Raw genomic sequence first — 21,069 nt, 5'->3', positions numbered from 1 at the left:
TTAGGAGTGGGAGGGTGGGGAGGGGGTGGTAAAACATACACAAGTGGTTAGCTTTTGCCGAGAGCACTGTTCTGCTCTGGTTTCGGAGGTGTGAGTAGGCTGTGTGGCTGGCAGTTTCTCCCTGAGGAAACTGCGGCCGAACACTAGTACCAGCCCACCACAGCCGCTCCTGGGAATGGTGCCTTAGGATTCCCAGTGATTCAAGTCCAGTAACTCCTCTCCACTTCTAAACTGTCTCTTCCTCCCCCTGCCCCTCAGTTCGTTTTCTAACCTTTGCCTTTGATGTTCAGGGCTCCTACCTTGTCATAAATATACTCATTTCACTTGTTTTTTCAGGTCTTTGTTGTAAGAGGGCTCACCAGAAGTGTCTGTCTATTCCACCATCTTAGCCTCACCTCCTTTTTTTTATAATCGAGAAAATTTAGTAACCTTCTTTTAGTTACATTTTTTTTAATTTAATAAGCATTAAGGAAAAGTCACTCATCCTTAATTTTAGTAAATGAAATGTCAGTCTCCATCATGTGGATAGCAATAACGTTTACAGCCTCAGTGCTAAGTTCTGTATCATTTTAATTTCTAAATGCATCAGCCAAAAACCAAACCCATTGCCGTTAAGTCAATTCTGACTCATAGCGACCCTGGAGGACAGAGTAGAACTGCCCCATAGGGTTTCCAAGGAGCAGCTGGTAGATTCAAACTGTTGATTAGCAGCCAAGCTCTTTAACCACTGCACCACCTATATATAAGTTGGACCTAAAATTAGATGATACTCAAATCCCTCACCCTGAGATTCTCTGTGGTTGAAGTTATTGTCCTTTCCTTCCTTTTTTAAATTTCCGTCATGTTAATAACTCAGTATGGCAACATATTATAATGTATGCATAAATCACTTAGCCTTTGTTGGGCAACAAATTATCCTAGAACTTAGTGCTTACAACAACAGCTCTTTATTTAGCTCACAATACTGTGGTCTCTCCGGGGCTCTTCTCCATCTGAGGTCACTTGGGGTTAAGCTGGCTGCTGGATGGTTTAAGATGGGCTCACTCGTATGTCTGGTTGTTGATCAGCTGTCAACTGAGGTGACTAGGCCCCGTGACGAAGCTCAGGATTCTTCATAGGATTCTTCATACAGTGGCGACCGGAGGAGTTGAAATCAGCAAGACAGCAAGCCCCCCTGCCCAAGCCTCTTTCTAGCCTCTGCTTGGATCAGTGTGTTTGTCTCCCATTGCCCACCCTAAATTCAACAGGTAGAGAAATAGGCTAAGTGTCTTGATGGGAAGATCTGCATTGTCACATTGCAACAGAGTGTGGATGCAGGGAGACGGGAAAAATGCAGGCTGTTCATGGCCATTGCAAGCAATTTATATCCCTGGTCAAGTATCAAATTAGTCTTGTGTCATTTGTAAAAACGCCAGCAAACCCTCTGATATAAAGACGTGTTGAAAATTTATCCCTTGCGAAGACGCAACAATCAATAGCATCCTTGTGGATTTATTAATGTGTGGTTTAGTATTACACTGGGAAACCTTGATGACAGACCCAACAATCCTTGACTGCGTTGAAATTTTCCTTTTCTGTTGTCATTCATCTGTTACCTTATTAGTGTTACAATGCACATTTTATTGTATCTGAATATGGAAATAGTGGTGTGTCTGTCTTCTTCTAGGTGTTTGCCCAGCTATTGTGAACATGGGGGTGAATGTTCCCAGTCCTGGAATACCTTCTCCTGTGACTGCACAGATACTGATTACCTGGGGGCAACCTGCCATTCCTGTAAGCCTCACACATTGCTAGTTCTCTTTTCTCTTTTGATTTCCATGTACTTCTTTTGTTTTCCTTTTCCCTGTTTTGTGTTCATGTGTCTGCCTATGTGCAGCCACGTGCTAGAAAACAATCACAGAAAAATTAACAGATATTTTAGCAACCAAATAACTCTTTACTGGTTTGTTTTTAATCAATTTTATTTCCTAATGATGGTAAGGAAGCTCACAGAAATATGTAACATCAAATAGGGCAGAAAAAATAGTAAATAACAGGCAAAGGGAAAATAAGTGTAGGAAAATAAAATATGTATAACAAGTAAAAATAAAACAAAATCAAGAATGCATGGTGTCATATCTTGTTCTGTTTCTCAAGTTGGGCCTTTATTTTAGTTCTCAAAGTTCTGTCTGCCAAAGTAAAGATAAAACATGATGAGTTACCAGATTAATATTTACACAGTTAATCAAGGGGAGTCTCATAAGAAGCGCTAGATAAGGTCGCCTGGTACGTTATAGGAAAGTGGAATTAGATGTCAGCCAGAAAATAGGTAAACTTCCAGATCGCTTCTAATCCTGATATTCTTTGTTGTTGATGGTGATATTCATGAGGGTATTGATGTTGGTGGTAATGTTAACATTTACTGGGAACTTACAATATGTCTGCACAATTCTAGTATTCTGCATGTTTTAATTTAATTCATTTAATTCTCAAACAGCACTAGGAAGTAAGTGTTGTTATTATCTGCATTTTATACTTCAGTGAAGAGAGATGTTAAATAGTTTGTCCAAGGTCACACAGCTAGTTTGTGGTGGAGACAGGCACTGTGCCCACAGCCAGGCTCACAACCACCATGAGATTGTGTCTTCTATCTCAAACGCCAGGTTTATTTTCTGAAGAATTGCTCTCTGTAAAATTTGAAGCTAACGAAACTTCATTGACCACTAATTCATTAGCTCTCAGAAGCATATGACAGAGCCCCAAAAGCCTCAGGGTTTTCTAATTATCAAATTAGTTTTTATTTATGTTTTAGTTTTTTCTCCATTTGTGTATGACTACTGACATCTCCAGAGCCCTGGTGATGCAGTGGTTAAGAGCTCAGCTGCTAACCGAAAAGGTCAGCAGTTCAAATGTACCAGCTACTCCTTGGAAACTCTATGGAGCAGTTCTACTCTGTCCTATAGGATTGCTATGAGTTGGAATCAACTTGTCAGCAATAGGTTTTGTTTTTTGTTTTTGTTTTACTGTAATCTCCAAGTCCCTCCTCCCTTGGCACCCCCCTATTTTTCTGGGTTTTTAGAGAAACTGCATTAACATAAAAAGTCACCGATCTTGCTACTCTTAGTCCCTTCCACTGAGGTAACACATTGTACTTCTAGGAACTCTTCCTCATGAATTATTAGTTTAATTTTATTTCCATATAAGCCATGGGAGAAAGGTAGAGCATGGATCAGTGGTGTCATTAGGGTTGGTTACCCAGTGTGGGAACTCATGGTGTCACACGTCCCCAACCAGGGTGGGTGAACGGCCTGGCCCCACCTTGCCCCCCTGCAGGGCCAGTGCCACCCCGTTTGGCCCCCCACAGTTCCTCCCTTCTCTCATTGGCCAAGGCGGAGACACTCCTCTCTGCCAATTAGTGGGCACCGCGCCCTGCCGCCCACACTCTGGCAGGTGGTGGTGGGGCTGGTGAGCTACTGCACTGGGTAATGCCAGCCCTAGTGATACCACTGCCTTGGCGACCCCTCCCCTGGTGGTGTCAGGTGGTCCACTGCCACTGTGGACCCTGGGGTCATTTTGGTGTGACCCCCCCCGACAGTGTCAGTGGGTACAATCCATACTCCCCATGCCCCTTAGTGATGCCACTGGCACGGATTGTTATAAACCCAGCTTTACACTTAAGTAAACCAAATCCCAGGGAACCTAGTGTTGGAGTTGGGATGAGAACCTGGTCCCCAGCCCTGGTGGTTGCACAGAGAAGCTCCAAAGCCTCTCGGCAGAGGCAGGAGAGGTGACAATCAGGAAGGACTCCTGACTTACCCCCTCAAGTGCTCCTTAATTCCACCCAGAGCAAGTCCACTTGCCTTCCTATTTACTATTACAGTGCCAGGTAAGAACTTTTCTGAGGTGACTCCTCGTTTGAAAGGAGCTGGCACCTCTGAGATCAAAGGCTAATTGACTTAACCAGAGTCGCAGGATTAGGACTGGGATGGTATGTTTTACCTCAAGTGTCCTCCATCTCACTTAACAAGTTGTCTTATACAAAGCCAATACCTAATAAATATGTTTAATTAATAATTGCTACAATGTGATCAGTAACTATGATTCTAAACAGTTACTTCCAATTTTGGAATTATATTCCAAAAACTCTGGGGAAAAAATTAAAAGGTAAACATGGAGGGTCTCTCACTTGTGGCCCGCTTATTGATCTAATAATTGAATTGGCTGTATTGTGATTCTCTAACAAGTGAACCAAATGAAGATGAAACACACCTAGTCCTCACTCTCTCGTTATCCAGCATTTCACATTTGCAGCAGTAGTAGAATATCTTCTCTCCAATCAGTTTGTGCATTAATGGCATATGTCTGGCAGTAACAAATGCCGAGGTGTGAAACAAGAGTTAACACTGGCTGTGATGATTAAGGTTATGTGTCAGCTTGGCTGGGCCATGATTCTCAGTGTTTGGCAGTTATGTGATGATGTAATTTGGCAGTTATGTAATGATGTAGTCATCCTCCATTTTGTGACCTGCTGCGGTCATCCTCTATTTTCACATAAAGCTGATTTTCTTCATATAATGAAAACTGGAAGCTAACTATGTCAGTAAGTGAGGAGTGGGTATGTTGCCAAATCTACAGCAAGTGATCATGAGACCATTTTTTATTGGTGGGGTATAGGACAGGGATTGGGGTTCTAATTATACAATGAATATAGTGAATGCGTGTGTACATTCATGTTTAAAGCAGAATTCCTCCTAATCATACTTCCTCACTCCTTGTTCTCTAGACAATTCCTGCTCTAATCTAAACATAATTCCTGTTATCAGTTTGCATCCATCCCTCTGGACAGGTGCATGTTTTTATAGAAATGTAAATACGGGTGGCAAAAATGCAAGCATGGTGGGAAAACAATCCCTGTTGTCTATATTTTCATGGTGACAGGAGCACTATTATTTTGAGGCAGTCTGCCATGAAAACTATTTTGAAACAACACTTAACCATATTTAAAATAAAGGATATATATTTTTTGTAATATGCCTGGACAAATAAACATTTCTTTCATTTTCTTGTTGTGAGATGAGAGAAAAACAATTCTTTTGCACCTCCCTGGATTTGAAAATATTTTTGTATAAGTATTTAGGCAAAGTTAAATAACGTAGGTAATCCAGTTAGTACCGAGTGGCATAAATACAAAGCCTCTCTGTCTGTACTGTAATTACACTGCTTTATGGATCTTGCCTAACCATTATCTGCGTCTGTCTATGTTGATGCCAAGTCTGATCGTTAGGGCTGCCGTGGCAATTGGAGCCAGCACTGGGCCAGAATCAGACTGTGCTTCTTACCCAGCGGCCGTTAGCCGCTTTTCACGTTTTTCAAAAGGTTTCTCCTGTCAAGGCAACATGTGGGCCACACAGGGCAATGTTACCTGGTTGATTACTCATGTAAACTTATTATGAATGTTAATAAAGTCCATCATCTGCACACGCTAATTGCCTGCCTTGTACATAGCAAAACATTTATGGTGTAAATAAAAACATTCAATTATGAATTGGATAAGTTGAAATTACAAAAAGGCATATTACACATGCATATATATATTATTATGTATGCTATATATCGTATGCATTATATTGCTGTTAGCTGCCTTCATGTCAGCCTCCAAATCATAGTGACGCCACGCACAACAGTATGAAACGCTTCCTGGTGTGTGTGTGTGCGTGTACATATAATATATATAATAATTCAAAGCAATGGAAGTATGCAAATTATCACTTGCAAAGCATTTAAGGAAGTTTCTTTGTAAATCAAACTTAAAACTTGAATGCAAAAATGTTGCTGATTCATACAATCAGCATTGGAAAAATGCATTTCACTTGTAAATTGTTTTAAGTAAACCAAAGATATAATTACTGAGCAATTTTAGAAATGTTTACAGTCTGTTGAGGAAGTAACAAATCATTTAGGGAAGGTAATGTGCTTCAGGTATTTAGACATTACATGGCAGAACCAGGATGAGACTAGAGTAAATCCAGTGGATATGCTTTTGAAAGAAGTCTTATGTTATTAGAGCAATTAGGATTTAGGTTCACAGGTTTCCCGGTGGTACCTCCTGAAGTCTTTCCTTCTGTGCTTCAAAATCCTGCTGACACTTGATTGAAACGGGAGGACACTCCTCTAGAGAACATATACCTAGGGATAGTGTAGAATGCATATCGCTAAAGTATCCCATAATTAAAAGCACCGAGGGATTCATCCCACTGCAATGCCTCACTGATAATCGGTGTTCTTTGCAGCTCTCTACGAGCAGTCGTGTGAAGCCTACAAGCACAGAGGGAACTCTTCAGGGCTCTACTACATTGATTCAGATGGAAGTGGCCCACTGGGACCATCTCTGGTATATTGCGACATGACAGGTATCTTAATAAGCTTTTATATCACAGTCAGATTCATACAAATGCTTGTTATACCCAGAACCATAATGGCAAAGCAGAGTTTACCTGGTTGGCAGCTTTCTGTACATGTGCATTGTGATTGTAATGTGATTGCTAAGAAGTATTAAACATAAAATTCAAAAATAGTTTAAAAATGATAAAATGATAGTTACACGTTATTTAGTAAGGGCTCAGTGTCATTAGTTACTGGAAGTATAAATAATTACTTTGTGGAACAACTAATAATAAAATTTGCTTATTCAGCTAAAATGAAAAAGGCTAAACTTTATTTCTTAGATTATGTCAATATATGTGAAAGACTTAGAGTATTTGTTTTTTTAATTAAAAAAAGTCCCATTCGTATTTTGAATATTTAATAACATGAATTTGTCTAGAAGATGGTATTTCTTAAGCATACACACTTCATGTAATGTGTTCATGTGCAACTGTGTGTAAATAGTATTTCCTTTTTTCCTAGAAATCCAATTATGAGATAAACGTGTGTGGTGAATAGCAATATGTATATATACATATAAAAAAATACATATATATATATATATCATAAACAAGTCCTGTACAGCTCTGAAACTTTTTAGTTAATGCATCTGCTCCTTGTTGCCCTTGCTGTTGATTCCAACTCATAGTGACCCCATAGGACAGAGTTGAACTGCACTATAGAGTTTCTAGGGAGTGGCTGGTGGATTTGAACAGCCGACATTTTGGTTAGCCACGAAGCTCTTAACCACTATACCACCAGGGTTACCCCTACAAGTATAGGAGCTCAAAAAGACCAAAACACCAACTGGCATGAATGGCATCTCCCTAATATAATTAGGTCCTTGGGTGCTGCAAGTAGTTTGCACTCCACTACTAACCTAAAGGCTGACAGTTCAAACCCACCCAGTGATGCCATGAAATAAAGGCTTAGTGATCTGCTTTCATAAAGATTACAGCCAAGAAAACCTTATGGAGCAGTTCTACTCTGTAACACATGGGGTCAACATGAGTTGGAACTGACTCAATGGTAAAGCGTTCTGATACAGTTGATAAAAATTCTTTTATGTATCTGAACATGTAGTTCTATTTCTACCTATCGGTATCTGTGTGTGTCCATACTAATATAAGTTTTTTTCCATGCTAATGTATCATTGGAGCACTTGTTGCACGGTGGTTAAGAGCTTGGCTGCTAACCAAAAGTTCAGCAGTTCGAATCCATGGAAACCCTATGAGGCAGTTCTATAGGTGTTGCTGTGAGGAGCTCTGGTGGTACAATGGTTAAGAGCTCAGCTGCTAAGGAGAAGGTGGGCAGTTTGACTCCAACAGCTGCTTCTCGGAAACCCTGTGGGGCAGTTCTACTCTGTCCTATAGGGTTCCTATGAGTCAAAATTGACTCAGTGGCAACAGGTTTGGTTTTTGATTTGGACTGTGACATTTAACCAACAGAAAGGAAATAACGCTTCTTTTAGGAAACTTGTTTCTGGGTTACCCTAGTGGTATAGATGTAATAGTACTTCAAAAACTGTGGAATTTGACTCTGCAAATTCTGAGAAAGTGTTCAGAAAAAAATCAACTGTAGATGGTAGTGAGGAAATTATAACTTACTATAATTTGTTTTGCCTGTTATTAGAGCTGTTTTGTCACCCTAATAGGAATGTAATTTCCACAAGCAGATAAGTTTATGGGTAAATTTATAATGATGGTTTGTGAGTAGCTTAACCATCCTCATGTAGTTTTTATATATGCGTAAAACAGCCTCTGAGCATTTATTTCTGCAGTAATCATATGATTTGATTATGATTAGACACATATTCCAGCCTGAGGAACTCTGGTGGCAAAGTGGTTAAGTGTTTGGCTGCTAACTTGAATCCACCAGGCGCTCCTTGGAACGCTATGGGCAGTGGGTCGCTGTGAGTCGGAATTGACTTGATGGCAATGCATTTGGTTTTTTGGTTTCCAGCCTGAAAACTATCAGTGAGTGTGGCACAGAAACCTGAGATCTCGAAGGGCGTTGCGCTGGACGTGGGTACTGCTGTTTCCAGCTTTTGAGCATGCATTTTATCATAGATACTAAGCAAAATATTACGTTCTGATGTTAGGGATAAAGTTACTGGCTTAACCTTTACTGAAAGATGCATGATCAGTAAAATGTGTGAGGGAATAGCCAAGGAGATCTTGCTAGAAATTCTCGTCTCCCATGGTAATAGCAGCCCTTCAAGTCACTTGATTTCTATATCGTTTTGCTTTCATTATCATGAGTCAGGTGATGCCGAGGAACTGGTATCCCAACAATACATCTCCCTTTTATCAATTGGATGCTTAATTATCCAAAGGTCCTGGCATTACTAAAGATTTTCATAATTTTGTCTGGGGGGTATCCTGTGATCAGGGTGCCACATACACCACAAAATTTCATGATCCACAGAAAATAGGAATGAGCACAGCTGGCATATTTCTTGATTAGGAAGGATTCGGTGTCTGAAGGTGTTTCATTGATAATTAACTGTTGGCAAGCTTGGTAAGGCCAAGGTCAAGTTTATAAAGACGTTTGCTGCCAAGGGGAGGAGCTGGGAGCTGATTGCTGAATGGTCTGCAGTTTCTGGCTCTAATTTAAGAAACACGTTTTAATCATCACAAGTAAACTTGTGGTAAACATGGGACCTGGGCTTCACCACTGGGCTTTAGTTCTGCATGTCTGTAAAGCCCTTTGGAATGTATAACTAATATATGAGTTTCCTAGGACTGCCATAACAAAGTACCGCAAAGCAGGTAACTTGAAAATGCAGAAATTTATTGCCTTACAAATCAAGAGACTAAAAGTCCAAATTGAGGGTTTTGATGAGGCCTTGCTCTCTCCTAGAGAAAGATCCTTTCCTGTCTCTTCCAGCTTCTGGTAGATGCATCCCACAAGGCCATCTTCCCTCTGTGTCTCTCCTTATAAGGACACCACACCGATTGGGTTAGAACGCAGCCTACTCCAATGTGACCTCACAGTAACTTAACTGATAACATCTTCAAAGATCCCATTTCTAAACAGGGTCATGTTCACAGGTACCAGGGGTTAGGACTTTAGCATATTTTTGGGCGGGGGGACAGTCCCATTTGTAACAACTTGTTCAAAGGCATTTTGTTTTAATGTTTGATCTTGCTGTTGTTGTTGTTAGCTGATGTGAGGTTTACTCTGACTCATGGTGACCTTATGTATAACAGAAAAAACATTGCTTGGTGCTGTGTCAACCTCATGAGCACTAGCATGTTCGAGTCCATCAATGCAGCTATTGTGCCAATCCATCTCAAAAAGGATATCCTTTGCCCTTGTTGGCTCTCTACTTCACCAAACATGATGTCATCGTCTAGTGATTGGTCCCTGCTAATGACATCCCAAGGATTTCATTTTACTCAGATCCACAATCAACAGCCATGGAAGCAGCAGTCAAGAAATCAAAAGACGCATTGCAAAGGACCTCTTTAAAGTGTTGAAGAACAAAGATGTCACCTTGAAGACTAAGGTGCACCTGACCCAAGCCATGGTATTTTCAATCGCATCATAGGCATGTAAAACCTGGACAGTGAATAAGGAAGTCTGAAGAAGAATTGATGCCTTTGAATTGTGGTGTTGGCGAAGAATATTGAATATACTATGGAGTGCCAAAAGAACGAACAAATCTATCTTAGAAGAAGTACAACCAGAATGCTCCTTAGAGGCAAGGATGGCGAGACTGCATCTTACATACTTTGGACATGTTGTCAGGAGGGATCAGTCCCTGGAAAAGGACATCATGCTTGGCAGAGCACAGGGTCAGCGGAAAAGAGGAAGACCCTCAAGGAGGTGGATTGACGCAGTGGCTGCAACAATGAGCTCAAGCATAACAACGATTGTAAGGATGGCGCAGGACTGGGCAGTGTTTTGCTCTGTTGTGCGTAGGCTCGCTATGATTCGGAACTCACTGGATGGCACCTGACAACAACAATGACATGTCCGAAGCAAAGGAGTCGGATATTGTTCTGTTGTGAATCCATAGGTGTTTCATTGGCTAGTTTTTGGAAGTAGATCCCCAGGCCTTTCTTCCTAGTCTGGAAGCTCTGCTGCAACCTGTCCACCATGGGTGGACCCTGCTGGTGTTCGAAATACCAGTGGGATAGCTTCCAGCATGACAGCAACATGCAAGCCACCACAATACAACAGACTGATGGATGGGTTGTGGCTTAATCATGCAGAGGGATGCTAACTTGATACAGTGACTGCTGTGTTCTTATTTTCTGTAACTGCTGTTACCTACCGCCCCTCTCCTTTTCAGAGTAAATTTTGGCATCTGCTACAACAGAGTAGAGGAGCCCTGGTGGTGCAACAGTTAAGCACTTGGCTGCAAACTGAAAGATTTTTTAAAATTAATTAATTATTTTTTTTATTATTGTACTTTAGATGAAGGTTTACAGAACAAACCAGCTTCTTATTAAACAATTAGTACATATATTGTTTTGTGACATTGGTTACCAACCCCGCAACATATCAACACTCGCCCCTTCTTGACTTTGGGTTCCCTATTACCTGCTTTTCTGTCCCGTCCTGCCTTCTCCTCCTTGCCCTTTGTCTGCTGTGCCCATTTAGTCTCATTCTGTTTTATGGGCCTGTCTAATCTTTGGCTGAAGGGTGAACCTCAGCAGTGACTTCATTACTGAGCTAAGAGTGTGTCCAGGGGCCATACTCTCAGGGTTTCTCCAGTCTCTGTCAGGCCAGTAAGTCTGGTCTTTTTGTGTGTGTGTGTGAGTTAAAATTTTGTTCTACATTTTTCTCCAGCTCTGTCCAGGACCCTCTGTGATGATCCCTGTTCAGAGCAGTCAGTGGTGGTAACCAGACACCATCTAGTTGTGCTAGACTAAGTCTGGTGGAGGCTGTGGTAGTTGTGGTCCATTAGACCTTTGGACTAATCTTTCCCTCTTGTCTTTGGTTTCTTCATTCTCTCTTGCTCCAGATGCGGTGAGACCATTGGAGTATCTTAAATGGCCACTCACAAGCTTTTAAGACTCCAGACGCTACTAATCAAAGTAGAATGTAGAACGTTTTCTTTATAAACTATGTTATGCCAGTTGAGCTAGATGTTCCTTGAGACCGTGGTCCCTACAGCCTTCAGCCCAGTAATTCTGTCCCTCAGGGAGTTTGGATGTGTCTGTGGAGCTTCCATGACCTTGCCTTTGTCAAGCTGTGCTGTCTTCCCAGTTTTGTGTACTGTCTTACTCTTCACCAAAGTTACCACGTATCTGTTGTCTAGTTAGTATTTTTTCATCCCCACTCTTTCCCTCCCTTGTAACCATCAAAGATTGTTTCTTTTCTGGTAAACCTTTTCATGGATTTTTATAGTAGTGGTCTCATAAAATATTTATTCTTTTGTCATTGGCTTATTTTACTCAGCATAAAGCCTTCCAGATTCATCCATGTTGTGAGATGCTTCGCAGATTCATCATTGTTCTTTTATCATTGCGTAGTACTCCATTGTGTGTATGTACCATAGTTTGTTTATCCATTCATCTGTTGATGGGCATCTAGGTTGTTTCCATCTTTTTGCTATTGTGAACAATGCTGTAATGAACAAGAGTGTGCATATGTTTATTTGTGTGACAGCTCTTATTTCTCTAGGATATATTCCTAGGAGTGGGATTGCTTCATCATATGGTATTTCTATTTCTAGCTTTGTAAGGAAGTGTCGTATCATTTTCTAAAATGATTGTACCATTTTGCATTCCCACTAGCAGTGTATAAGAATTCTTTCTAACCTCCATGCATGCAGCCTCTCCAATATTTGTTATTTTCTTTTTTTTTTTAATTTGTGCCAGAGTGAGGTAGTATCTCATTTTGGTTTTATTTGCATTTGTCTAATGGCTAGTGATGGAGAGCATTTCCCCATGTGTCTATTAGATGCTTGAATGTCTTCTTAAATCTCTTGTTCATTTCCTTTACCCATTTTTTTTAATTGGATTGTTTGTCTTCTTAATGTACAGTGTTGGATTTTTCCATAGATTTTAGAGATTAGACCTTTGTTAGATTTGTCATAGCCAAAAATTATTTATCCCAGTCTGTGGGTTCTCTTTTTACTCTTTTGGTGAAGTCTTTTGAGGCATAAGTGTTTAACTTTTAGAAGATCTCAGTTATCTAGCTTATCTTCTGGAGTTTGTGTGTTCTTAGTTATGGTTTATATCCTATTAATGCTGTGTATTAGGGCCTCTACCATTGATCCTGTATTTTCTCCTATGGTCTTTATTGTTTTTGGATTTATATTTAGGTCTTTAATCCATTTTCAATTAGTTTTTGTGTATGGTGTGAGGTGGGGGTTCTGTTTTCATTTTTTTGCTGATGAGCATTCAGTTTTGCCAGTACTATTTGTTAAAAAGACTGACTTTTCCCCATTTGATGGACTTTGGAGACATGTTAAAGATTAGGTTACCCTAGGAGGATGGATTTACATCTGGGTTCTCAATTCTGTTCCATTGGTTAACGTATCTGTCGCTGTACCAGTATCAGGCCGTTTTGACTACTGTAACTGTAGAGTAGGTTCTGAGGCCAGGTAGTGTGAGTCCTCCTACTTTATTCTTCTTCTTCAATAGTGCTTTACTTATTTGGGGACTTTTTCCTTTCCATATAAAGTTAATGATTAGTTTTCCATCTCTTTAAAGAATGATGTTTTATTTGGATTGGTATTGCATTGTATTTATAGGTTGCTTTGGGTAGAATTGACGTTTTCACAATGTGGAGCCTACCTATCCTTGAGCATGGTGTTGTTGTTGTTGTTAGGTGCTGTCGAGTCGGTTCTGACTCATAGCAACCCTATGACAACAGAAAGAAACACTGCTTAGTCCTGTGGCATCTTCAAAATTGTTGTTATGCTTGAGCTCATTGTTGCAGCCACTCTGTCAGTCCACCTCATTGAGGGTCTTCCTCTTTTCTGCTCACCCTGTAGTCTGCCAAGCATGATGTCGTTCTCTAGGGACTGATCCCTCCTGACAACATGTCCAAAGTATGTAAGACGCAGTCTTGCCATCCTTGCCTCTAAGGAGCATTCTGGCCGCACTTCTCCCAAGACAGACTTGCTCATTCTTTTGGCAGTTCATGGTATATTCAATATTCTTCGCTAACACCACAATTCAAAGGCATCAACTCTTCTTTGGTCTTCCTTATTCATTGTCCAGCTTTCACATGCATATGATGTGATTGAAAATACCATGGGTGGGGTCAGGTGCAACTTAGTCTTCAAGGTGACATCTTTGTTCTTCAACACTTTGAAGAGGTCCTTTACAGCAGACTTACCCAATGCAATGTGTCTTTTGATTTCTTGACTGCTGGTTCCATGGCTGTTGATTGTGGATCCAAGTAAAATGAAATCCTTGACAGCTTCAATCTTTTCTCGGTGTATCATGATGTTGCTTATTGGTCCAGCTAGGAGAAATTTTGTTTTCTTTATGTTGAGGTGCAGTCCATACTGAAGGCTGTGGTCTTTGATCTTCATCAGTAAGTGCTTCAAGTCCTCTTCACTTTCAGCAAGTAAGGTTGTGTCATCTGCATAACACAGGTTGTTAATGAGTCTTCCTCCAATCCTGATGCCCCGTTCTTCTTCATGCAGTCCAGCTTCTTGTATTATTTGTTCAGCATACAGATTAAATAGCTGGGTGAAAGAAGACAACCCTGACACACACCTTTCCTGACTTCAAGCCAATGAGTATCCCCTTGTTCTGTCCGAAGAACTGCCTTTTCATCTATGTAAAGGTTCCTCGTGATATGAGCATGGTATGTGTTTCCATTTATGTAGATCTCTCTTGGTTTCTTACAGTAGCATTTTGTGGTTTTCTTTTTATTGGTCTTGTATACCCCTGTTGTTGTTGTTAGGGATAATGACACTGGTTTAACCTTTACTGAAAGATGCATGATCAGTAAAATGTATGAGGGAATAGCCAAGGAGACCTTGCTACAAGTTCTTGCCTCCCATGGTAATAGCAGCCCTTCAAGTCAGTTGATTTCTATATAGTTTTGCTTTCATTATGAGTCAGGTGATACCAAGGCACTGGTATCCCAACAATACATCTCCCTTTTATCAGTTGTTGTTGTTGTTAAGTACCATCAAGTCAGTTCCTAGTCATAGCAACCCTATGTACAACAGAAGGAAACGCTACCCAGTCCTGCACAGTTCTCAAAATCATTGTTATGATCATGCCCATTGTTACAGCCACTGTGTCAATCCATCTTTTTGAGGATCTTCCTCTTTTTTGCTGACCCTCTACTTTACCAAGCATGACGTCCTTTTCCAGGGACTGATCCCTCCTGACAACATGTCCAAAGCATGTGAGATGTAGTTTCGCTGTTCTTGCTTCTAAGGAGCATTCTTGTTGTACTTCTTCCAAGACACACGTGTTCATTTTTGGACAGTCCATGGTGTATTCAATATTGTTCTACAAGACCACAGTTTAAAGGCAACAATTCTTCTTTGGTCTTCTTTATTCATCCTCCAACTTTCACATGCATAGGAGGCGATTGAAAACACCATGGCTTGGGTCAGATGCACCTTAGTCTTCAAGGTGACATCTTTGCTTTTCAACACTTTAAAGAGATCTTTTGGAGCGGATTTGCCAAATGCAATGAGTCTTTTTTTGTTTTTTAATTTTATTGTGCTTTAAGTGAAAGTTTACAAATCAGGCCAGTCTCTCATACAAAAAATTTATATACAGCTTGCTAGGTACTCCTGGTTGCTCTCACCCTAATGAGATAGCACACTCCTTCTCTGTACCCTGTATTCCCTGTGTCCATTCAGCTAGCCTCTGTCCCCTTCTGCCTTCTCATCTCCCTTCCAGGCAGGACCTGCCCACGTATTCTCATGTGTCTGTTTGATCCAAGAAGCTCACTCCTCACCAGTATCATTCTCTATCTTATAATACAGTCCAATCCCTGTCTGGAAAGTTGGCTTTGGGAATGGTTACTGTCTTGGGCTAACAGAAGGTCTGGGGGCCGTGACCTCCGGGGTCCTTCTAGTCTCTGTCAGACCTTTAAGTCTGGCCTTTTTACAAGAATTTGAGGTCTACATCCCGCTGCTCTCCTACTCCTTCAGGGATTCTCTTGTCTTCCCTGTAAGGGGAATCATTGGTTTTAGCCAGGCACCACCTAGCTCTTCCAGTCTCAGGCTGATGTAGTCTCTGGTTTATGTGGTCTTTTGGGCTCATAATTATCTTGTATTTTTGATGTTCTTCATTCCCCTTTGCTCCAGGTGGGTTGAGACCAATCGATGCATTTTAGATGGCGGCTTGCTAGCATTTAAGACCCCAGATGCCACTCTCCAAAGTAGGATGCAGAATGTTTTGTTAATAGATTTTATTATGCCAATTGACCTAGATGTCCCCTGAAACCATGGTCCCCAAACCCTGGCCCCTGCTACGCTGGCCTTCAAAGTGTTCGGTTTATGCATGAAACTTCTTTGCTTTTGGCGTAGTTCAGTTGTGCTGACCTCTCCTGCATTGTGTGTTGTCTTTCGTTTCACCTAAAACAGTTCTTGTGTACTATCTAATTAGTCAATACCCCTCTCCATTTCTCGCCACTCTTTTAACCAGCAAAGAATATCTTCTTCTCTGTTTTAACATTTCTTGAGTTCTTATAATAGTGTTCTCATACAGTATTTATCCCTTTGCAGCTGACTAATTTCACTCAGCATAATGCCTTCCAGATTCCTCCATGTTAAGAAACGTTTCACGGATTCATCATTGTTCTTTATTAATGTGTAGTATTCCAGTGTGTGAATATACCATAATTTATCCATTCATCTGTTGATGGCCATCTTGGTTGCTTCCATCTTTTTGCTATTATAAACGGTGCTGCAATGAACATGGGTGTGCATATATCTGTATCAAAGCTCTTGCTTCTCTAGGATGTATTCTAAGGAGTGGGATTGCTGGACTGTATGGTAGTTCTATTTCTAGCTTTTTTTTTTTTTTTAACTTTTATTAAGCTTCAAGTGAACGTTTACAAATCCAATCAGTCTGTCACATGTAAGTTTACATACATCTTACTCCGTACTCCCACTTGCTCTTCCCCTATTGAGTCAGCCCTTTCAGTCTCTCCTTTCGTGACAATTTTGCCAGCTTCCCTCTCTCTCTATCCGCCCATCCCCCCTCCAGACAAGAGATGCCAACACAATCTCAAGTGTCCACCTGATATAATTAGCTCACTCTTCATCAGCGTCTCTCTCCCACCCACTGACCAGTCCCTTTCATGTCTGATGAGTTGTCTTCGGGGATGGTTCCTGTCCTGTGCCAACAGAAGGTCTGGGGACCATGGCCGCCGGGATTCCTCTAGTCTCAGTCAGACCATTAAAAAAAAATTAAGTATGGTCTTTTTATGAGAATTTGGTGTCAGCATCCCACTGATCTCCTGCTCCCTCAGGAGTTCTCTGTTGTGCTCCCTGTCAGGGCAGTCATCGATTGTGGCCAGGCACCAACTAGTTCTTCTGGTCTCAGGATGATGTAGGTCTCTGGTTCAAGTGGCCCTTTCTGCCTCTTGGGCTCTTAGTTGTCGTGTGACCTTGGTGTTCTTCATTTTCCTTTGCTCCAGGTGGGTTGAGACCCATTGATGCATCTTAGATGGCCACTTGTTAGCATTTCAGACCCCAGACGCCACATTTCAAAGTGGGATGCAGAATGTTTTCATAATAGAATTATTTTCCCAATTGACTTAGAAGTCCCCTCAAACCATGGTCCCCAGACCCCCGCCCTTGCTCCGCTGACCTTTGAAGCATTCATTTTATCCTGGACACTTCTTTGCTTTTGGTCCAGTCCAATTGAGCTGACCTTCCATGTATTGAGTGTTGTCCTTCCCTTCACCTAAAGCAGTTCTTATCTACTGATTAATCAATAAAAAACCCTCTCCCTCCCTCCCTCCCTCCCGCCTTGTAACCACAAAAGTATGTGTTCTTCTCAGTTTTTACTATTTTTCAAGATCTTATAATAGTGGTCTTATACAATATTTGTCCTTGTGCCTCTGACTAATTTCGCTCAGCATAATGCCTTCCAGGTTCCTCCATGTTATGAAATGTTTCACAGATTCGTCACTGTTCTTTATCGATGCGTAATATTCCATTGTGTGAATATACCACAATTTATTTACCCATTCATCTGTTGATGGCCACCTTCGTTGCTTCCAGCTTTTTGCTATTGTAAACAGAGCTGCAATAAACATGGGTGTGTGTATATCTGTTTGTGTGAAGGCTCTTGTTTCTCTAGGGTATATTCCGAGGAGTGGGATTTCTGGGTTGTATGGTAGTTCTATTTCTAACTGTTTAAGATAACGCCAGATAGATTTCCAAAGTGGTTGTACCATTTTACATTCCCACCAGCAGTGTATGAGTTCCAATCTCTCCGCAGCCTCTCCAACATTTATTATTTTGTGTTTTTTGGATTAATGCCAGCCTTGTTGGTGTGAGATGGAATCTCATTGTAGTTTTAATTTGCATTTCTCTAATGGCTAATGATTGAGAGCATTTTCTCATGTATCTGTTGGCTGCCTGAATGTCTTCTTTAGTGAAATGTGTGTTCGTATCCTTTGCCCACTTCTTGATTGGGTTGTTTGTCTTTTTGTGGTTGAGTTTTGACAGAATCATGTAGATTTTAGAGATCAGGCGCTGGTCAGATATGTCATAGCTGAAAATTCTTTCCCAGTCTGTAGGTGGTCTTTGTACTCTTTTGGTGAAGTGTTTAGATGAGCATAGGTGTTTGATTTTTAGGAGCTCCCAGTTATCGGGTGTCTCTTCATCATTTTTGGTAATGTTTTATATTCTGTTTATGCCTTGTATTAGGGCTCCTAGGGTTGTCCCTATTTTTTCTTCCATGATCTTTATCGTTTTAGTCTTTATGTTTAGGTCTTTGATCCACTTGGAGTTAGTTTTTGTGCATGGTGTGAGGTATGGGTCCTGTTTCATTTTTTTGCAAATGGATATCCAGTTATGCCAGCACCATTTGTTAAAAAGACTGTCTTTTCCCCAATTAAGTGACACTGGTCCTTTGTCAAATATCAGCTGCTCATACGTGGATGGATTTATATCTGGGTTCTCAATTCTGTTCCATTGGTCTATGTGCCTGTTGTTGTACCGGTGCCAGGCTGTTTTGACTACTGTGGCTGTATAATAGCTTCTGAAATCAGGTAGAGTGAGGCCTCCCACTTTCTTCTTCTTTTTCAGTAATGCTTTGTTTATCCGGGGCTTCTTTCCCTTCCATATGAAATTGGTGATTTGTTTCTCTATCCCCTTAAAATATGACATTGGAATTTGGATCGGAAGTGCATTTTATGTATAGATGGCTTTTGGTAGAATAGACATTTTTACTATGTTAAGTCTTCCTATCCATGAGCAAGGTATGTTTTTCCCCTTAAGTGTGTCCTTTTGAATTTCTTGTAGTAGAGCTTTGTAGTTTTCTTTGTATAGGTCTTTTACATCCTTGGTAAGATTTATTCCTAAGTATTTTATCTTCTTGGGGGCTACTGTGAATGGTATTGATTTGGTTATTTCTTCTTCGGTGTTCTTTTTGTTGATGTAGAGGAATCCAAGTGATTTTTGTATGTTTATTTTATAACCTGAGACTCTGCCAAACTCTTCTATTAGTTTCAGTTATTTCTAGCTTTTTAAGGAAGCATAAAATGGATTTCCAAAGCGGTTGTACCATTAAGTTCCCACCAATAGTGTGTAAGCTTTTAAGGCTCTCTACAACCTCTCCAACATTTATTATTTTGTGTTTTTTGGATTTTAACGTCAGCCTTGTTGGAGTGAGATGGAATCTCATTGTGCTTTTGATTTCCATTTCTCAAATGGCTAATGATTGTAAGCATTTCCTCATGTATCTGTTAGCTACCTGAATGCCTTCTGTAGTGAAGTGCCTGTTCATAGCTTTGCCCACTTTTTAGTTCGGTTATTTGTCTTTTTGTTGTTGAGTTTTTGCAGTGTCATGTAGATTTTAGAGATCAGACGCTTATCGGAAGAAATATCACAGGTAAAAACTTCTTCCCATTCTGTAGTTAATCATTTTACTCTCTTGGTGAAGTTTTTGGATGAGCATAGGTGTTTGATTTTTAGGAGCTCCCAGTTATCTATTTTCTCTTCTGGTGTTTGTGCATTGTTAATAATGTTTCGTATACTGTTTATGCCATGTATTAGGGCTCCTAACATTGTCCCTATTTTTTCTTCCATGATCTTTATCTTTTTAGGTTTTATATTTAGGTCTTTGATCCATTTTGAGTTCGTTCTTGTGCATGGTGTGAGTTATGGGTATGCTTTTTATGCATCAATTGATAAGATCATGAGGTTCTTGTCTTTTGTTTTATTTATATGATGGATTACATTAATTGTTTTTCTAATGTTGAACCATCCTTGTATACCTGGTATGAATCCCACTTGGTCATGGCGAATTATTTTTTTTGATATATTCTTGATTTCTATTGGCTAGAATTTTGTTGAGGATTTTTGCATCTAAGTTCATGTGGGGTATAGGTCTGTAATTTTCTTTTTTTGTGGTGTCTTTACCTGGTTTTGGTATTACGGATATGCTGGCTTCATAGAATGAGTTTGGGAGTATTCCGTCCTTTTCTATGCTCTGAAATACCTTTAGTAGTAGTGGTGTTAACACTTCTCTGAGAGTTTGGTAGAACTCTTCAGTGAAGCCGTCCAGGCCAGGGCTTTTTTTTTGTTTGGGGGTTTTAAATTACCTTTTCAATTTCTTCTTTTGTTATAGGTTTATTTAGTTCTATCTCTGTCTGTGTTAGTTTAGGTAGGTGCTGTATTTCTAGAAATTCATCCATTTCTTTTAGGTTTTCAAATTTGTTAGAGTATAATTTTTCATAGTAATATTATATGATTCTTTTAATTTCAGTTGAGTTTGTTGTGGTATCACCCATCTCATTTCTTCTTCTGGATATTTGCTTCCTCTCCTGTTTTTCTTTTGTCAGTTTGGCCAATGGTTTATCAATTTTGTTAATTTTTCAAAGAATCAGCTTTGGTCTTGTTAAGTCTTTCAGTTGTTTTTCTGCTCTCTACTTCATGTAATTCTGCTCTAATTTTTATTATTTGCTTTCTTCTGGTGCCTGAGGGTTTGTTTTGTTGCTTTCTTTCTATTTGTTCAAGTCGTAGGGATAATTCTTTGATTTTTGCCCTTCTTTTTGGATGTATGCATTTATTGATAAAAATCAACCTTTGAGCACTGCTTCCGCTGTGTCCCAAAGGTTCTGATAAGAACTGTTTTCATTCTCATTGGATTTTGTGAATTTCTTTATTCCATCTTTAATGTCTTCTATAACCCAGTCATTTTTGAGCAGGATATTGTTCAGTTCCCAAGTGTTTGATTTCTTTTCCCTGCTTTTTCTGTTATTGATTTCTACTTTAATGGCCTTATGATCAGAGAAGATATTTTGTAATATTTCAGTGTTCTGGATTCTGTTAAGGCATGTTTTATGACCTAATATGTGGTTTATTCAAGAGAATGTTCTATGTGTGCCAGAAAGGAAAGTATACTTGGCTGCTGTTGGGTGGAGTGTTCTGTGTATGTCTATGAGGTCATGTTGGTTGATTGTGACATTTAGATCTTTCATGTCTTTATTGAGCTTCTTTCTGGATGTTCTGTCCTTCACCAAAAGTGGTGTTTTTAAGTCTCCTAC

General features: G+C 40.2%; 1 protein-coding gene across 1 annotated transcript in view; it reads left to right on the top strand.

Moving 5' to 3' along the window:
* Positions 1-21,069, top strand: part of LOC126082518 (contactin-associated protein-like 3) — a 314,347-nt gene that overhangs the window by 209,927 nt on the left and 83,351 nt on the right. Inside the window, 2 exon segments of the mRNA XM_049895019.1 lie at positions 1,667-1,773; positions 6,270-6,389. Coding sequence (XP_049750976.1) covers positions 1,667-1,773; positions 6,270-6,389 — 227 coding nt within the window.

This window comes from Elephas maximus, chromosome 9 (assembly GCF_024166365.1).
Source record: "Elephas maximus indicus isolate mEleMax1 chromosome 9, mEleMax1 primary haplotype, whole genome shotgun sequence".
Taxonomy (NCBI): Eukaryota; Metazoa; Chordata; class Mammalia; order Proboscidea; family Elephantidae; genus Elephas; species Elephas maximus.
Note: the sequence above shows the minus strand (reverse complement) of the source record. Positions and strands in the feature narration are given on the sequence as shown.